This window comes from Phoca vitulina, unplaced genomic scaffold (assembly GCF_004348235.1).
Source record: "Phoca vitulina isolate PV1807 unplaced genomic scaffold, GSC_HSeal_1.0 scaffold11, whole genome shotgun sequence".
NCBI lineage: Eukaryota > Metazoa > Chordata > Mammalia > Carnivora > Phocidae > Phoca > Phoca vitulina.
This window is the reverse complement of record NW_022589714.1, coordinates 42,260,363-42,278,604: the sequence shown is the minus strand read 5'-3', so window position 1 is coordinate 42,278,604 and position 18,242 is coordinate 42,260,363. Positions and strand designations below refer to the sequence as shown.

The 18,242-nt window shown below is 52.3% G+C and overlaps 1 protein-coding gene and 1 non-coding gene across 5 annotated transcripts in view; one reads left to right on the top strand and one right to left on the bottom strand.

Moving 5' to 3' along the window:
* Positions 1 to 18,242, bottom strand: part of LRFN2 (leucine rich repeat and fibronectin type III domain containing 2) — a 175,328-nt gene that overhangs the window by 11,433 nt on the left and 145,653 nt on the right. The window contains exon 3 of one of the 4 annotated variants that reach the window (XM_032409875.1): positions 10,294 to 10,417. The exons of the other annotated variants lie outside the window; for them this stretch is intronic. Within the exon in view, the coding sequence (XP_032265766.1) occupies positions 10,294 to 10,417 (124 nt within the window). The remainder of the gene's footprint in view (positions 1 to 10,293; positions 10,418 to 18,242) is intronic. 4 annotated transcript variants of the gene reach the window in all.
* LOC116635914 lies at positions 9,104 to 9,207 on the top strand. The gene has a single exon (XR_004300225.1). It is a non-coding gene; the product is annotated as a U6 spliceosomal RNA (small nuclear RNA).

The window sequence follows — 18,242 nt, the reverse complement described above, 5'->3', positions numbered from 1 at the left end:
CACTTTTGCTTAGGCCTTGCCATCTTTGGTGTGGAGGAGCGCAGAAGCCTCCAAATAGGCCTCCCTGCCTCTGCCTGGGCTCCCTTCACATCCATGCTCTCAGCACCACCAACCCCAGAGCGCACCATCTGAAACAACTCTGGCCACGCCCCTTGCCCAATGAAACATTCCTCAGGGGCCCTCCGTGACCTACAAGAGTCAGTCCAAGCTCCCGAGCGGGGCTCCCAAACCAGGCTGCCCATCACCTTCTTGTCCCTCCACCCACGCACTTTGCCCACAATCTTTAGGAAAACACCTCGGAATCAGCTGGGCCCCATAGGGGCGGAAGGCATACTCACAGAGGGGTGATTAAAGCCTTTGCTTACAAAGGACTTTGTTCTAGAGGGGTAGATTCGGGGATGGGGGACCGTAGGGAACATGCCATAACCCAGGGCTGGTAGCAGCCACGCTGTTCCCCAATCTAGCCCTGAGCATACCAGGGGAGGTCACCAGACCCTGACCTCACTCTCTTCCCTCCTCCCAATCTTCTGCTGTTGCTCCCCGTGGCTGAACCCCACCGAAAGCCGGGGTTCCGGGTGGCACACTGGTCAGCCTTCCAGGGCACACAGCAGCACAGAGGAGTGGATCTGGGGAGGCAACGGGCAATATCTGGCACAACCATTGGGTCACAGCCCTGCTTGTGAAAGACACATCCCTGAAATCCTGATAGGTTTCTTTCCATCACATACACAGGCGACATCTCTGCAGAAACCATGAATTGCTATTTTAAGTTCAGTTGCTCCAACATGTTAAATTTAATTAAGCTCACGTGCTCTAAAGCACAATTTAAAGCTTGCAACCCCAAGCACTTACCCAGGAAAAACAAAACAAACGTAAGTGGCTGCTTCTGAGTTGTTTTTCTTTTTCCCCTATTAATATTCATTTGGCATTCGTTCATTCAGCTTAATACTATCAGACAAATCTACAGCGGATGTCTACAGCTGATGCCAGAGGTTTAGGAAGGAATCACAGGAGCATACTTGTTACCCGACTATTTGCTCACACGTCTGTCTTCCCTTTCACCTGTCCCCACGCTGGGCGCCGAGGAACTACATTTCCCAGGCTCCTTTGCCTGTTCCCAGGCTCCCTGGCCTGGGGCCTCCGGGAAGAGTTGGCCGCTGAGGGCCCTGGAAGAAGGCTGGAGGGCCCGAGGTGGGGGAGAAGCCAGCCATTTCTTCCTCTTTTTCTGCTTCATGTGGTGGCTTCCCATCAGGTTCTGGGCCCCCCTCTGTGATCCCAGCTGCTGGGGTTCTGGTTCCTGCAAGATGGATTTGGATCTTTGGCTCTGGTCACGTCATCTCCTGTGCTCCCCACCCAGGGGGAGGTGGGAGGAGGCTACGGCTTCCTGCTGTCGCTCATCTCTGTGATGCCTCCCTGCCCCCTGGTTGAAGCCCCAGCGATTCCATCCCCTGTGTGGCCCAACCCCTGTACTGAATTCCCTCTTAGATCTAGAGCGTGTTTTTATTTTTCCTGTCTGATTCCTGAGTGGCGTGGGAGGTAACCTTCCTGTGATGAGAATGTTCTACCTTATCATTTTCCCCTTGCATTTCGGGAAAAGACTGTCCTGGCTTCACGCCAGCCTCAGCACATCTTGGCCTTAACCTGATGGAACTCCAGCTTCAGGAAGCACTAGGCCACCTTCTCTGACTCTCTCCCCACTCCCCACATAAGACACCACGACGCCTTGGCATCTAGCAGTCCCTCTTCCTGGAAGCCTCCTATCTCTTTCTCCACCGGGTGACTGTGTCCTTTGGGGCCTTACCCAGACATCACGTTGGACCCCACTGAGCCACTGAGAGCTGCCCCCGCCCTCGCACACCCTTGCCTTAGAGCCCTCCTCTGTTTATGCGCGGCCGAGACTCCCTTGAGGACAGGGGCCTCGTCTTACCTTGTAGCTCCACTGCCAATCATGGTATCTGGCCCAGAGTCACTGCTGAGTAAATATTTACCTTACAGTTGAGTGAATGAAAGAGTACTTTGTTAAATGTTAAGGCCTATACAGATGGGAGAGAATCTTCTTTAAATATGATGGCTGGCTAATGGTGACTCGCAGACACTGGCTGGTCCCCAGGATGTCTTTCTGGAGAGGAGTTTTTCTAGATGCTTGAGGCTCACCGCGTGCCCTCCTGACCACCTTCATGGATGTGCACGTAGATACGTGTGTGGGGAGTGTGAGTGCGGACACGGAGGTGCCTCCGTGTGTGCGGGTGGGGGGTGTCAGTGCTCACACACAGACGGTGTGCAAAGGTGCTGGTTCCCCCCAATGTTAGTCACTGCTCTGCTCCCCGTCCGCCCAGTCTCAACCGTCCCAGGCACTCTTGCGTGTCCCCTGACACTTCCGAGGAGACTCCCGTGCGCCCTTGCAGGCCAGGCCCGATCCTTCCTAATAGCTACCATTAAAGGTATCAGGGCATCCAAGAACAGGAACGGGAGAGATCCTGAGTCTCTGCCGGGGCCTCAGAGCAAAGCCCGGGAGCTGACTACCAGAGTCCACTACCCACCTCCCTGGACTCACTCCAGGCTACATTCCCCTGTCTCCCTTGTAGTTAAGGGAATCCAAGTGATACATTCTGGCAAATGGAATGTGGGCCACCCCTGGGCCAGGCCTTAAAAGAGAACTGCTTGCCCCATATTCTCCCTCCCTTCTGCAGCCAAACACGGGGTGCGGCGACCTGTCTTGACCACACAGGTGACAGCGAGGCCTGAGGGATGGTAGAAGTCAGAGGTGACTGTGTCTCCAGGTGAAGAAGACATCATGCCCCCCCCCTTCCATGATGGACCACGGCTGCCGGCTGGGCCCCTGCACTAATCTGCAGAAGCCACGTCAAGCTGCCCCACTCCACTTCCCCGGCTCTGCACCCTCATTACCGGCTCTTCTCAGAACCACCAGCCTGCCAACCTCTCTGGCAAGCTGCGAGATCTTGGGGCACATGAAAGAGCCTCATTAAACAGAGGTGAGCGGCCCTGGCTCCCCAGCCTCTCCCTCCTCCTGCAAGCCCCCAGAGGGGCCTGTTTGCTTCCCCGCACAAACTGCCAGGTAGAGGGGAGACTCGGCTGCTTCTCTCTGACATACAACTTACCTAGCACTTCCCATGTACTGGGCATTTGACCTTCACGCTTTCTTTGATTCTGTGCCCTGCCCGTGTAAGTGGGAATAATTAGCCCCACATTACAGATGAAGAGACTGAGGCTCAGGCAGATGGGTCACTCCCTCAAGTGCACGGGGCTGGACAGTGGCTGAGCCAGTGCTGTAAGCCAGGCCTGCCAGTCCCCTGAGCATGATCTGCCTTCTACTGAATTGCCTGGAACTGAATTGAGCAGAGTCAGATTTTAACAGCAGGCCAGTCTTAGAGTCATGCAAACTGACAGCAATACAAAAAAAAAAAAAAAATCATGTATTACTACAATGACAGCTGATATTTATTGAACACTTACCGTATGTCAAACCACTCTTCTGAGTATGCTACATGTATTAAACTAATTTAATCCTAATGGCAACTCTATGAGGGAGGTATACTATTATGATCCTCATTTTACAGATAAATAAACTCAGAGAAGTTTTTTGCCCAACGTCTCTTAGAACGTTTGTGCCTGGATAAGATTTGAACCCAGCACTCTCACATTACCTCCATCATTGCTTACGATAACCCCGAAAAGTACCTTTCATAATTATACTCCCATTTTAGAGAGAGTAACTGACTTGCCCCAAGGTTGCATAGCTAATTAGGGGTAGAGATGGGATTTCCGTGAGCCATGAGGGTTGTCTGGCTGCTTCCTGAGGTTCATGTGAGGTCTAAAGATACTGAGGGAGCCACATGGATATCTGCGGGCAGTTTCCTCACAGAGGGAGCTGCCAGGGCAAAGGCCCTGAGGCAGGAACAGTGAGGAAGCTGGTATGGCTGGAATAGAGTGATGGAAAGGAAGAGTGGTAGGAGATGAGGTCACCAAAGTAGTAGCCAGGAGCCAGGTTCTGGAAGGCTTGTAAATATGTTCAGTGTTGTGTTCCAACTCAGAGTATTTGCTGGGTGGCAGGGTTGAGGAGGATTCTGAGGCTGTGTTCAAATTCAGTGGGACAGAGTGGTATGGGTCTGGAAGAACCTGTGTCCTGTATTTGTTGTTTCTGGTCTAGGGATCAGAGAATAGTTAGAATTACTGGAATTACTAATATAAGCTGTCGAATCCCCTCTTCTGGTGTCTCATGCCAGATGCTGGCCTTCCCTAAGTGCATAGCCCTGAGTGATAACAGGGAATGAGATTATCATGGAGCTGGGGTGACTGAGCGAGGGCTCCAAGAATCAGAAGCTTCTTATCAACTTCTGACCAGGGCCAAGGGCCAGGGACCAGGCTCTGTCGCTCCCTTTCTGCCTTTGCCCCTCCTGAGAACACAGGGTCCCCCGGGTGTCCCAAGGCCCTCTGTCTTCTTGACAGTTACTTCACCCTGTCAGCAAGTAAAGAAGTCACATTCAAGATTATTGAGATTCTGAGACAAAGCCCCCACTATCCATTCCCATAGCCCTCAGGAGAGCAGGCCGGGTGGGGGATCAGAGCCCTTGTTGAACTGGCCTCTGGGTAAACTCTCTTGCTCTTCTTCCCTCTGCCTCTTCTGCACCAGCAGCCAGAGGATCTTGTAAAAGCCAGTCAGATCAAGTCTTTCCTCTGCCCAACACCCCCAGTGAGGCTTGTCTCATGTGTCAAAGTCCTTGTGTGGCCTATAGACCCCATGTGATCTGCACCTCACCTCTCTTATTTCCTCTCTTTCTCCTTACCCAGATCACTCTGCACCAGCACCTGGCCTCCCTGCTAGTCCTCAAACCTGCCGATGGTGCTCCTGCCTCAGGGCCTTTGCACTGGCAGTTGCCCTTACCTCAGTGCTTTCCCTCCAGAGTCCCTATGCTCACTACTTCACTTCCTTTAATTCTGCTCCAATGTTACCTTCTCTGACCTCCTATTTAACATGGTGTGCTTCCTCTCATCTCTATCTTGGCTCCCCCATACCCCTTACTCTGCTCCATTCCCTCCCCCCCATTCCACTGTTATTGCCTGAAAGATGTTATCATTTGCTTATTTACTATGCTTACTATTAATTATCTTTCTCTCCTTGCAATAGAATCAACCTCAGCTCTCCTTCTGGGGATCAGGGTTTTTTGCCTGTTTTCTTGGCTGATATTTCCCCAGCCTTGAGAACAACACTTGGCACAAAGGAGGCCCTTAAAAACATTTGTTGGGCAGGTGAAGGAAATGCATGTTCTTTTTTTTTTTTTTTTTAAGATTTTTTATTTATTTATTTGAGAGAGAGAGAATGAGAGAGAGCAAGCACATGAGAGGGGGGAGGGTCAGAGGGAGAAGCAGACTCCCTGCCGAGCAGGGAGCCCGATGCGGGACTCGATCCAGGGACTCCAGGATCATGACCTGAGCCGAAGAGAGTCGCTTAACCAACTGAGCCACCCAGGCGCCCGGAAATGCATGTTCTATATTTGCACCACTGAACACAGTAGCTACATGTGGCTATTTAAATTTAACTTCAAATTAATTAAAATTGAATCAAATTAAACATTCAGTTTCCCAGTCACTCTAGTCACATGTGGCTAGAGGCTACCACACGGGACAGGGCAGCTGCTGAGCATCCCCCGCCCCGTCTCAGAGTTCCATCGGATGGTGCTCTTCTAGAGCATGCTGAGCACTCCAGCAGGAGGTAGGCCCTTTCCTGTATGAGCCCCAGCACCCCAAACTGATGGGGCCAGGCCAGGGAACACTGTCCAGCTCAGGGACCACTCCTAGAGGTTTCCAGAGGGCTTCTGAGTTTTTCTCTCCACAAAGTCTCACAGTGACTTTGGACAGCTTCATCCCTTCATTTTGGTTCTTCCAGCTTCTCTTGGCTCCTCGGACCTCAGGTTCAGTGGGGTCTTTTTGGGGTTCCCCTGGGTCTGGCTCAAGCTCACATGCCCCCGGACTGCTCTGACTCTCTGCTTTGCCAAACGGAGGCTCTGCATCCCCCTCTGGTTCTCTGTTTCTAAATCCTCATGCTTGCTTTTCCACTTCCCCTCTATTACTTACACTTCTGTTGCATAAGTCTCTATTAAAAAAAATCTCCGATAAATATAAAAAAAATCCCCAATGATAAATATCACCCCTCCCAGGAATACCTACCACTAGAAAGAAAGAGAAGGTGCAGAGGCAGCAGAGTGCTGTGGTGATGAGCAGACCCTGGAGCCAGCCTGCTGGGTTCAAATGCTTGCTCCACCACTTACCAGCTATGAGAGCTTACCACGGGCAATCTCTTAACCTGTCTGTGCCTTAGTGGCCTAAAAATACCCAATTTCTGTAAAATGGCACACTTATAAGCTCTGCCTTATAGGGTCATTATAAGGTTTACATGAGTCATGATTCACAAAGAACCTAGGTCAGTGTCTGGCACAGAGTAAGATCCTCTTGAGGATCTATTATATAAAAGAGTTGGCGATGCTGAACCAAAAGAAACGGATCTCTTACGCTGGAAATGCAGGCCTTGGGGATCTGTGGCTGGCAAACCTCACACCAGCTAAAAAGCGGGAGACCTGCGCTGTGCCTGGGTCCTGGCTAGGCCGGCAGGGAAGCATGGTGCCTGGGACACTCACCACAGGGACGTGTGTCCCCCACCCTCCATGTGACTCCAAGAGTCTTTTTCTTTCGGAAGACACGTGGTGACAGCATTAGTTAAACCCTGGCTGAGTGATTGCAGAGATGTCTGGAAATCAGGCCAAAGGGAGGCAAGCCCCAGCAGGCTGCTTCTGTGCTCACCTTCCCAGAGTAAGGGCTTACCTGGTGACAGGTGAGGGTCTGACCTGGGGAGACCTTTCCTTTGCTCCCTGACTCGGGAAGCATGGCACATCCAGCCATCCAGCTGCCTGCCAAGGGCGGGGGAAATCGCCAGGCCCTGTGTTTGGCTGGGACTACAGTGCCAGTGAGAGAGTTTCACCCGCTCCACTGTGCTCCTTCACGGAGAGGATGGAGCCAGAAGGTCAGGGCCAGAGCACTGGTCCTGGGTCATCAAGGTTCAAAGCCTGGCACCATCACTTACTGGCTGTGTGACCCGGGGCAAGCCACTCAACCTCTCTGTAAAGGGGGACAGATGACAGGGCCTCCCTCACAGGGTCGTTATGAGGACTAAATGAGTCAGCTCCTGACGTGTGAACGGTGCTGGATCCCTCGTGAGCACTCAGCATATGCTAGCTGGTGACTGAGGGTGTCATCTGGTCCCAAGGCGGGTGGACCGATGAACCCAGCCGGCGTGAGGTTAGATTCAGTTCCAAATAGGGAGGCAGGCTCGCAGCCCAGCGCAGGGGCAGCCGTCTGAGACCCGGGGGTCTGTCTTGGTGCCCTCGCTGGCCCAGCCTGCCCTCCGGCCCAGGTGCTTGTCTGGCTGACTCCCTGATGTCTGCTGGTCTGTCCCGCCTCCCCTGCCATCTCCACACACAGACCTCAGGAACGCCACTTGAGAGGGGTACAAATCCCTCTGCAACAGGCTTCTTTGGCTGTCAGCACCGCGCTCCCACGGGTCAGGGACAGGCCGGGCAGTCCGTCCAGCTCTGCACAACCTCGAGTGGAGGGGAATTCCGGCTCACGTCTGTGTCCTGATAACTGCCGCTTCTCCCACGGGCTCCAAGCCAACCCCAGGGGACATGCAGAACAAGGTGCTGTTTTGTTTGTTTGCTTGTTTTTGGCCACGTCGGGGCTTCTCTCAAATTGTGCAGTGGCTCTCCCATCCCACCTTGAGTTTCCACTTTTCCAGAATTAACATTCCCATTCCTTCCGACATTTCCTCGGGCCCCAGTTTCCTCTTGCCTCCCAGCTGCTCGCCTCCGGTCACATGCCAGTCTGTGACTCTCTGGGGCGTTCTGAGCACCGAGAACGGGGTCAGACGCCACCTTTCCTGATCAGACGTCAGACTTCCCCTGAGCCTCCCCCACTCCCGCCCAAGACTGCATTGGACTTTCTGGAAGCAGCATCCCATCCGTGGCTCCCACTGAGCCTGTGGTCAGTGGAAATGCCCTGTGATTAGCCCAGGGTTGCTATGAAGCCCCCTTGTTACCATTCTGTTCCCCTAGAGCAGCGTCTCTACCGTTGCTGGCTCATTTCTTGCCACTGCGACCACCCAGGTGGGCTCCCCAGCCCACAGCAGGCCTCTTTTTCTGTGTGTTTTTAACTTTCTTTCTGTCTCTCTTCATCCAAGTCTAACAGATGTGAAACTGCTCTCTGCATTCACTTGTCCTTAGCTCCCAGCCCCCAAGGACTGGGTTGGCATGTCTCAGAGGAGAAGGTATGGGTTTTGGAATCAGACAGAAATCTCTCTTTGAAGGTCAGTTCCGCCCCCAACCGTGTGACTCTGGGTCATTTTCTGTCTCTGAACCTTTTAGCTCACGTGTGACATGGGGATAGTTGTACCAGCCTCCTGTGTGAGTGTGAAAACTTAAAGGCAGTGGGGAGAGGCAGGGCTGCCCCTTCCGCTCCCTTCCCAGGGCCACTTGGTTCCCCAGCAAAGAGGATGATGATGATGATAGTTGGCTTTTCTCTCCTCGAGGAGCTGAGAAAAGCTTGCTCACTAACAATTCATCACTTACAGAGAAAAACACAGAAGGTGTCAGACCAATTATACCTTGTTGTAAACACAGGAGTGTTCAAAATAAAGATCCCCCACCAGCTGCGTTCAAAATGCACCCGAACAGGGGCGCCGGGGTGGCTCGGTTGTTAAGCGTCTGCCTTCGACTCGGGTCATGATCCCGGGGTCCTGGGATCAGGCCCCGCATCGGGCTCCCCGCTCAGCGGGAGGCCTGCTTCTCCCTCTCCCACTCCCCCTGCTTGTGTTCCCTCTCTCGCTGTGTCTCTCTCTGTCAGGTAAATAAATAAAATCTTTAAAAAAAAAAACAAAACAAAATGCACCCGAACAACTGTCAGACCCCAGGTCAGTGCCGCCCAATGATGTACCTGATCCGACAAGTCCCCCGGTTGGCAGATCCATCATTTCATGGGGGCACCACCCAGGGGTAAAGTCACCTGTGGCACCAGCCTCCTTAAAAATGTTATCACAGTGCTCACTTCAGCTGCACGTGTACGAAAATTAGAATGATACAGAGATGAGTACAGCCCTTGCACATAGATGACATGATAATTCATGAAGCATTGCATATTTTTATGAAATTCTGACACAGGCTACAACATGGATGAACCTCGAGGACATTCCACTAAGTACAATCAGCCAGCTACAGAAGGACAGCTACGGCACGATTCCACTCACACAAAGTCCTGAGTGTGGTCAAGTTCAGAGAGACAGCAAGTAGAAAGAAGGGTGGCTGCCAGGGGCTGGGGGGCGGGGAAAGGGGGGCTGGTGTGCGAGTGGTGCGGAGTCCGAGTGTGGGACGATGGAAAGTCAGGGGATGGGTGGCGCACATGCACAACAGTGTGGAAGTACTTCGTGACACTGAACTGCACACTCAAAAATGCCTAAAATCGTCAATTTCATGTTCCGTGTGTGTGTGTGTATATATATATATATTTTTTTTTATTTAAAGATTTTATTTATTTATTTGAGAGAGAGAATGAGATAGAGAGAGCATGAGAGGGGGGAGGGTCAGAGGGAGAAGCAGACTCCCTGCTGAGCAGGGAGCCCGATGTGGGACTCGATCCCGGGACTCCAGGATCATGACCTGAGCCGAAGGCAGTCGCTTAACCAACTGAGCCACCCAGACGCCCCATGTTCCGTATATTTTAACACACACACACACACACACACACACACACACACACACGATGCCCCCCTGCAAAATGCCATCACAAAGCAAATTCTGCCAGGAGGGTAGGACAAAGAGAGGTTGCTGGAAACAAATCTGCCGCGTCCGCATGGCTGAGGCACACTCGGCGGGCAGTCACCATCGGCAGGGCCTTCCTGGCTCTGTTGTCCGCGGGCTCGGGTGGCCCCGTTAGGTCAGGGATGGGCAGCATGTGGGGAGGGGCCTGGGTGGAATAGGGTGGCCCCTGGCCTTGTGTTTGCACTTCTCCATCTGTCCTGATGGTTGAAGAACAAGGCAGCTCCAGAGCAGAACTTGGCGTGAATCGAATGGGTGCAAAGAGGTTGCAGAAGAAAATCACGCGGTGGTTCACGGTGTCCACCGTGGTGTTGGCTGGGCCTGGGTTCAACTCCCCCCCTGCCAGTGATTAGCTTTGGGGCTCCAGGCAGATTATGTCACCCTCTCTGCATGAGTTAAATAGCAATGCTAGTACCTGCTTTGTAGGAACACCGTCAGGATGAAATGAGGTAAAGTGTGTGAAACGCTTGGCAGGACGCCTGAACAGGAAGCACGACGTTCGTTCTGTTTTGACGACGGGGGGGGCGTCAACGCTGACCCTTGATAGAAGAAATCAAGATGAAATGAAGTCCTCAGTCATCTCATGGCTGAGTTTTGGGGTCCTGCCTTTCCCCCCTATTATAATCCTCTCTCTCTGTCAGACGAGAAGCTCCTCGAAGACGGGAATTTTCTCAACCCCGAGGTGGAATTTGTGCCGTGTGGGAAAAATTCACTGACTGTGCAGCGTAGGTAAGTCCCTTCACATCACAGCTCCGAGCCTTACTCAGTTTTCTTGCCTGCAAAATGGGTTCATAATATTGATCACATGGTATCTCTGTGAACATTAAATGGTACTGGTTCAGTACCAGATACCGTGCTTAGAACGTGTGTGTGTGCAGTCAGAAGCAGCCATGCTGATGCTGGGGTTCGGTGTCTGGAGATCAGGTTCCATTCCTGGCCCCCCCCATTGGCTAGCTGAGCAATCGCAAACAAGGAGATCTCGCTTGTCCGAATCTCAGCTTTGTCGTCTGTCCCATGGAACGCTAATCCTGCTACCCCCAGAGGACTCTTGGGCAAACCTAGGAAGATGGGAGTCTCCTGGGACGCAGCTCATAAGTGGTGAAGTGGTCACAAATGTGAGGGGTCGTTCAGCACCCATGCACGAACCAGTGACGGAGAAACTTCCTTGAGGGTTGCTCCAAGCTGCGTGGCTGGAGGCGGGCCCCCATGACCAAGTGGCCTGCTGGACACCTGGCTGGCCAGGCGGCAGCCTCACTCTCTCCTGCCTCCCCCGGCGGAGAGAGAGCCTTTCCAGCCGGTGGACTGGAGGAGCCCGCTCAGCACTTCTCTGGGCTGCACTTCTGCTGATCCTCCCCAGGACACCGCTGCCCCTCACAAGCAGGCTGGCTGGGAAGGAATTAAGGGAGGGAGAGAATGACCTCTGGAGGGAGAACTCCCCACAGTGGGGAGGCTACTCCACTCAGCCAAGTGGGAGGGAGGATGGGGGTACAGGGCTGTCCCCACTCATCAAATACCCTCCGGTCCAGGCTGGATGGACAAGGCTCTAACTCTGGCTTTGTCACGGACTGGCTGTGTGGCTCTCAAGCTACTTTTCTTCTCTGTGCTTCAGTGCCCAATTCTGACATTCTAGGATTCTCTAAGAATATCACCAGAAGAGAGGTGACAGGAGCCAGGGGGAGGCAGGAGGAGGGCAGGTGGGGTGCAGCCAGCAAAGCACTGTGGGAGCTCGAGCACCAGGTTCCCAACCCTGAGAGCACATAGGATTTGGCATCCGAGTGACCTGGGCTGTGAGCTCAAATCCTGACTCACAACTTACTGGCTGCCTCATCTTTACCCTGTTGCTTAACTTCCCGGAACTTCGTTCTTCTTGTTTGTAAAAGCTGTGTGCAAATCTAAATTGCAAGGTCATATGAGTATTAGAAATAATGTATGTAAAACACTGGCATACAATATATACTCAGTAGATCAGGTATGAATATGGTGAATGCTTAACCTATTTTATCTCTATCTATCTATCTATCTATCTATCATCTATCTTTCTATCTCTCCATCTATCTCTATGTATCTGTCTGTCTACCGATCTTTATCATCACTATCATCTTTTTCATAAAGAACACTAGAACCATCCAACCCGTCCATCTCCCAGGAGGAGTTCTTGCAGAGGCAGATGAGCTGTCTGGGGGCACTGGTAGGTCGCCTGGGGGTTCAGGGGCTCAGTGCTGAGAAGATGAACCTTACTGTGGGACTTACTCATTAGCTGGGAGCTCTCAGGTGAGACCAGCTTGGTCTAGAGGTACCCTGTCCTGGTTCTACCTGGGAATACCTAAAAGTAGCAGGATTACTATCCTCTCCCTCCCGAGCCCCCCGCAGGCCTGCGTAGCAGCTCCTATGGGGACAATGAGCACAGAATAGAGCCACTGAACGAACTTCAGTGTCCCTGGAGGATGACCATGTGGGTCTGTGATCTTCTTATATGGAAGTAATCATGTGAGTAAATCACGGGTGAGTACATCACAGACTTAGGTCTATGGTTTTCTGGGCGTCTCTCCAGCACTGTTATTGGGGTGTATGTGTCTGAAGCCCCAGGAATTGGCATGCTTTCCTCATTTTCCTGGTCTGGCTGTGGAGAGGCCATGCTGGGCTGCAGATGGAGCAAGGCTCATGAGGACCCCCTCCTGTCCCTCTTCCCTACACACAAGGTAGGATGGAGGATGAAGCTTCTGGCAGGGTGGCTATGTAAGTGAGTGTCCGTTGACCAGCATGTGCCTGAGTGTGTGCATTCATTGGCCAGTGTGAGCATGTGAGTGTGTGTCCATTGGCTGGTGTGTGCGTGTGTGTCCACTGGCCAGTGTGTGCTTGAGTGTGGGTCTATTGGCTGGTATGGAAGCACCCTTGCTGTGTGAGCAGAGAGGAGGGTGTTGGCTTGAGGCCATGAACCTATGTGAGCGTTTGAATGAGTCTGAGCATTTAAGAAGATGTCCTTGAGGGGGGCTGCAAGGCTCCCAGGACCTGGCCCCACTCCCTCCCTGCCCCGTCTCCTAGACTCTGCCCCTCGCTCTCCCGCTGTAGCCAATCAGGCCCCTCACTGCTCCTCACACCTGCTCTGGCCTTGGGGCCTGACCTCTGCTGTTACCTCTGCCAGGAACGCCCTTTCTGCAGACCTCGGCTTGGCTCACCTCCTTCGAGCCTCTACCAGGCCTCACCTTCTCAGGGAGGCCCACGCCAGCCACCCTGTGTAAGCTTGCACCTTGCCCACTGCCCCAAGCCCCTTACCCTGCTCCTCTCTCCCCTGCAAAGCACTTACTGCCTCCCCACACCTAGATAATTTACTCATTTATTGTGCTTGTTGCTTGCTTCCCCCATGAGGACAAGGATCCTCAGTTGTTTTGTTCACCGATGCATCCCAAGCATCCAGAATGGAAGCATTTATATTCTGGCATATTTGCCTCCGGTTTCTCATTTGTAACATGCGGACGATAATAGAAGCTCTCCACTTCATAGAGTTGTCGGGCAGATTAAATGAATGAATACCTAAAAGCACTGAGAACAGTGCTTGGCACATAGTTCAGTAAATGTTGGCTATTATTATTATACTCCATCACAGCTGGGAGTCAGAAGGAAATGAGTGATCTGTGTGAAGGGCCCGGCAGAGGAGAAGGGGCTTACAGGCCTCCCACCTACCTTGTAAAATTTCCCTAACCTCCCACAGTCCCAGAACCCGTATTATTGGACCCCCTTTGGCTTAGGGAGTTAGTTATCAGTCTATTCGTTACTTTTTTTTTAAATCAAGACAGGAAGCCAGGCAGCCCCCGCCTGCCTACCCCAGGCTGCCGGCTCCCAATCCTATAGGTAGTTAGCAGAACGTGACCAGCAAGCACATCCTCTGATGGCTGTGGTTTCTGTTCAGACCACACAGGACCCCAGCTCTGACCCAGGAGTTGGATGCCTGGATTCTTCTCCCAGCCTGGGGACCCCTAACAGGCTGTAGGACCCAGGACAAGTCCCGTGTCCCCTGTTTGGGTCTCTGCTCTCCCTGGGCAGAGCAAGGGGTTGGGATTAGACCATTTCTGAGGTCTTTCCAGGCTGGTCCGTTCATCCAAGAAATGTTCCCAAAGCACCTGTTATACGCCCGTACTGCTCCAGGCACTGGGGATATAGCAGTGGCCACTAGACACAAGTCCCTGCCTTGTGGAGTTGACATTCTGGGTGTTGGCGGGGAGGGGGGGAGTAAATAATAAATGTAATTGGTAAATGAGTGAATGTGTCATAAGATGGAGCATGCTATGGAAAAAAGGGAAAAGTGTAGCAGGTTAAAAGAAGGTAAAAGTGTGATGGGGCACCTGGGTGGCTCAGTCGTTAAGCGTCTGCCTTCGGCTCAGGTCATGATCCCAGGGTCCTGGGATCGAGCCCCGCATCGGGCTCTCTGCTCAGTGGGGAGTCTGCTTCTCCCTCCCACTCCCCCTGCTTGTGTTCCCTCTCTCGCTGTGTCTCTCTCTCTGTCAAATAAATAAATAAAATCTTTAAAAAAAAAAAAAGAAGGTAAAAGTGTTGGTGGAGGGAAGGCAGGCTCAGGTCTAAGTGGGGATGACCAGAGAAACCTCCTTGAGAAGGTTACCTTTGCAGTGAGGGACATCTTACTTTCCAGGAACCTATGAATCTCAGCGATTCTTGGCACCTCTGTGTTCCAAGAGAGCACTGTTCGGGGTCCCCCATCACTGAGCACACCAATCCCCAGCTTGCACTGTGGGTGATGGGGCCAGAAGACAGATCAGCCAAGTTCCCGAGAGTGATGAGTGATTTTCCACTGTCTTTATCCACACTCTGGTATTTTATAGTTCCTGTGGCTCTGATGGAATAAATGTGACCTTTTATTCTTCACTTTGCTTAAGACTCAAGGTCAACAGCCCAGCTGTGATCCATCGGCAGCTCCCTCCACCGGCCGTCCATGAGCCAGGGAGTCCTGTGGCTGTCAGAAATTCATGGCACCATCTTCCGGCCCTGCACACCGCCCGCCCCTTGGCACTGGTTCTGGGCCTCACCCAGCCGGAAAGGACGTGGTCACAGTGGCTCTGGGGCATGATGGCTCATTAAGGGCAGAGACCAAGCCATAAATCTCCTCCCGCTCTCCTGAGTACACCCCATCACTAGGGTTGAACCCATGACCTGCGTTCCATTTCGGTCCTGGGAGGAGGCAGCGATGGGGAGGCCAAACAGCCGCGGTTCAAATGGCAAGTTATAAATGAAAATGCCCCAGGGCTGGCCATCACCTTCCTCAGCATGCAGAAGGGGCAAGAGGCGTGCATCAGCTTGCTGGCCTCCCACAGAATCCTCCAGGCCCTTTACACAGCCAGGCCCTCCTTCTGCTTTCAAAGAAGCAATGGTTTTGTTTGTTAGGCATCACTAGCACTGCCGGGACATCCTTCCACTTGTCTGGCTGAGATCCCTCCCTATAGCCCCCACCTGTGTCTCCTCGTTTCGTTCCTTACGTGGGGATGGGTGGGATGTGTTCATGCTTCCCCTTGCTCCTCATGGTGGTTCTGAGTGACAGTGGGTTGATGGTTCTGGGTTTGTGAAAAGATTAGGTGGCTGGAGGCGGATGATCTAGAAAGGAAATAGGGTCACTGGTCTCTATTTTTTTTCTTGTTTATTTATTTATTTATTTAAAGTAAGCTCCACGCCCAACGTGGGGCTTGGACTCACGACCCCGAGATCAAGAATCACATGCTCCACTCACTGCGCCAGCCCCAGTTTGAATACAATACCTGTGACCCCAAGACATCCATCTCACTCCTCTCTGCCCTAACTCACGTCCTGGGAGGAAGAAGAGTGGTCGGGAGCTATCTGGAGCATGGCAGGCCTGGGTTTGAACGGTGGCTCTGCCGTGTCCAAGCTGGGAGACCCGGGGCAGCTTCCCTACCCTCTCTGATCCTGGAGATTCCTACCCTGTACAGTTGTTGTTGTAGTTGTATGCGTGCCCAGTGCAGCGGGACGCACACAGCAAGCGCTCAGATGCTAGCTGCATATTGTTAAGACAGCGAGGCACAGATCCTGGAGCCAGCCTGCCTGGGTTCAAATTCCAGGCAGAACACCCCAGGAAAGCTACTTAACATCTTTGCGCCTCGGTTTTCTCATTTGTAAAAGCAAGATAATAACAGGACCTTCGTCATCGAGGTGTTGGAAGAACTAAATAAGCTAATAAATGGAAACCACTGGAATAGTACCTGGCACGTCATAATTTCTCCAAAAGGTTGGCTCTTATTATCATCACCATTACTGGAGGAAAAAAAACAAAAAAACAAAAAAAACCACCTGCATTTACTTGGCACTTTTGACCTAATTTCCATCAATTGGTTTTGTGATTTATAATCCACTTACTTCTAACCAAAGATATAAGATGACTTGCTACATAAAAACATAGGAGACAAGTAAATTTTTAAAAAACTCTTTTATGGCAGATCAGAGATCAGTAAGGAGGTTTGAGCTAGAGGCCTTGCCCCCAGGATGGTTGGTTGTGGCATGTAACTAAGGCATGCCCACAGAGCCACCAGGCAGCCCTGGGTCATTCTATCTTGGGAAGAGCATAGGGAGGAGGGCGGGGTGGTGGGGGATGTGATGGCCTCAGAACAATGTGAAAGGAGCAGCTTTGTCAGGGGCATCCAGTCTGTGTGGGACTGGGACAATAGGAGCAGAAAGGGCTGATCATACTTCAGATGAGAGGTACCCCCTGCCCAGGAGGGGCTACCCCCATCCCAGGCCACATCCAGCATACCACCCACTAGACCCCACACATGCAGAGGGATGGCACAACCTGGCACGCTTCCAAGGCAAGGAAGCAGGAGAGGCACCAGAGAATGTACCCCCCCTGCCCCCTTCCTGCTCCAGAGACAAGCACCATCACCCTGTACCTGATATGCCTCCTGTGTCTCTTCCCTGACTGGGCTCCTATTTGACCTTCTGGGTCACCTCCTCCAGAAAGCCCTCCCTGACCTTCCCAGGACCTGCCATGATGCTTGCACGGCACTTATCCCAGCCACAGTAACTGAGTCAGGTACTCCTCAAGCACCGAGTCCTTTATGTCCGCTTCCCTGGGAAATGTGAGCTGCAGGAGGGCAGGCGTGTCCTGTGAGTGGCCGTTTTCCCTGTGAGTGGCCCAGGCCTGACATTAGCCACATGAAATAAAGACCTCTTCAATGACTAAAGGGGAGAGGCAAGAAGGGAAGAAGGCAGGGAAGGAGGATGTTGAATCTGAAAAAAAAAAAAATAGGATTCAGCGAGCCATGAGAAATATCTGCAAATATTAAATGGACCTATTTTGAAACCAGAATTCATTTTATTCCTGATGAGGATGAAGGCAGAATGGAAGGGCAAGAAGTAGAGGCAGAAGGAGTTGGGGGCCTGTAATAAGGAAAATCTTCTCAGCGAGAGCATCCAACGGTAGCTGGGGCTCTTGGGAAAGAAAAGGAGGGGGCAGTTTCTTGTGTATGCAAGCTATTCCCATATGGGGCCAGTTAGGATCCTAATGGTGTGGGGGGAGGTGAGGTGGGGGTGATAGATGGGGGAAGGGGTGGGCATCATAAGTATTCACAAAGAAAGGAGAGAGCTAGCCTGGATGCCGTTGAACTGTCCCTTTCTAACTCTGGACTTACTTCAGTCTATGAGAGTAGCAAGAACAAGGCTCATTTAAAGACAGAACAGAATCCAAGAGAGTTGCGGCCAATAAATAGGTGGACTGGTCCCAAGACCTTGGCTTTCCCTCCCTCTCCCTGAGCTCTCTCAAGTCCTTGGCAATATTGTCCACACAGGGGAACTGGGCTTTGAGGTCACCTTATGACCCGTCCCTGCCCCCCTCCCTCCTCCTGCTGCTGGGACCTCCACTGTGCCCCCGCTCAGGTCCATATCCTCTGTTGACCAGTCCTGGAGGAAACCACGTCAGTATCACCTAGGTTTTTGCCTATGATAAGTGCAAAGAAGTGCATCTCTAATGGTGGAATTTCAGGCCCTCTGATCTTCTATGAAAGAAATGTTTTTGGGTGGGGTCCTATTCGTAGGCCCGCTCTAGACGGAATGGGGTGTGTGTGTGAGGTTTGGGTCTAAATCTTGGCACCTGTGCTTTCCTGGCAGCTCCCACCCACTCACTTTTGCTGTAGTAGACCAGCTTTCTTCCAGCCCCTGCCAGAGGGAGAGGACTGCTGGGCACCAGCCTAGCCGGCCGGGAATTTTCAAAGTCTCACTGTTTCGCTCAGACCTTCTTTGGAGCGACAATCAAAGGCTGGGGGAGGAGAGCAAAGCAGCCTGGGGAAGCAGCCCTTGGCACCGGCTCACACACAGTGGCATTTTGACGGGTGGTAAAAATATCTCTCTGGC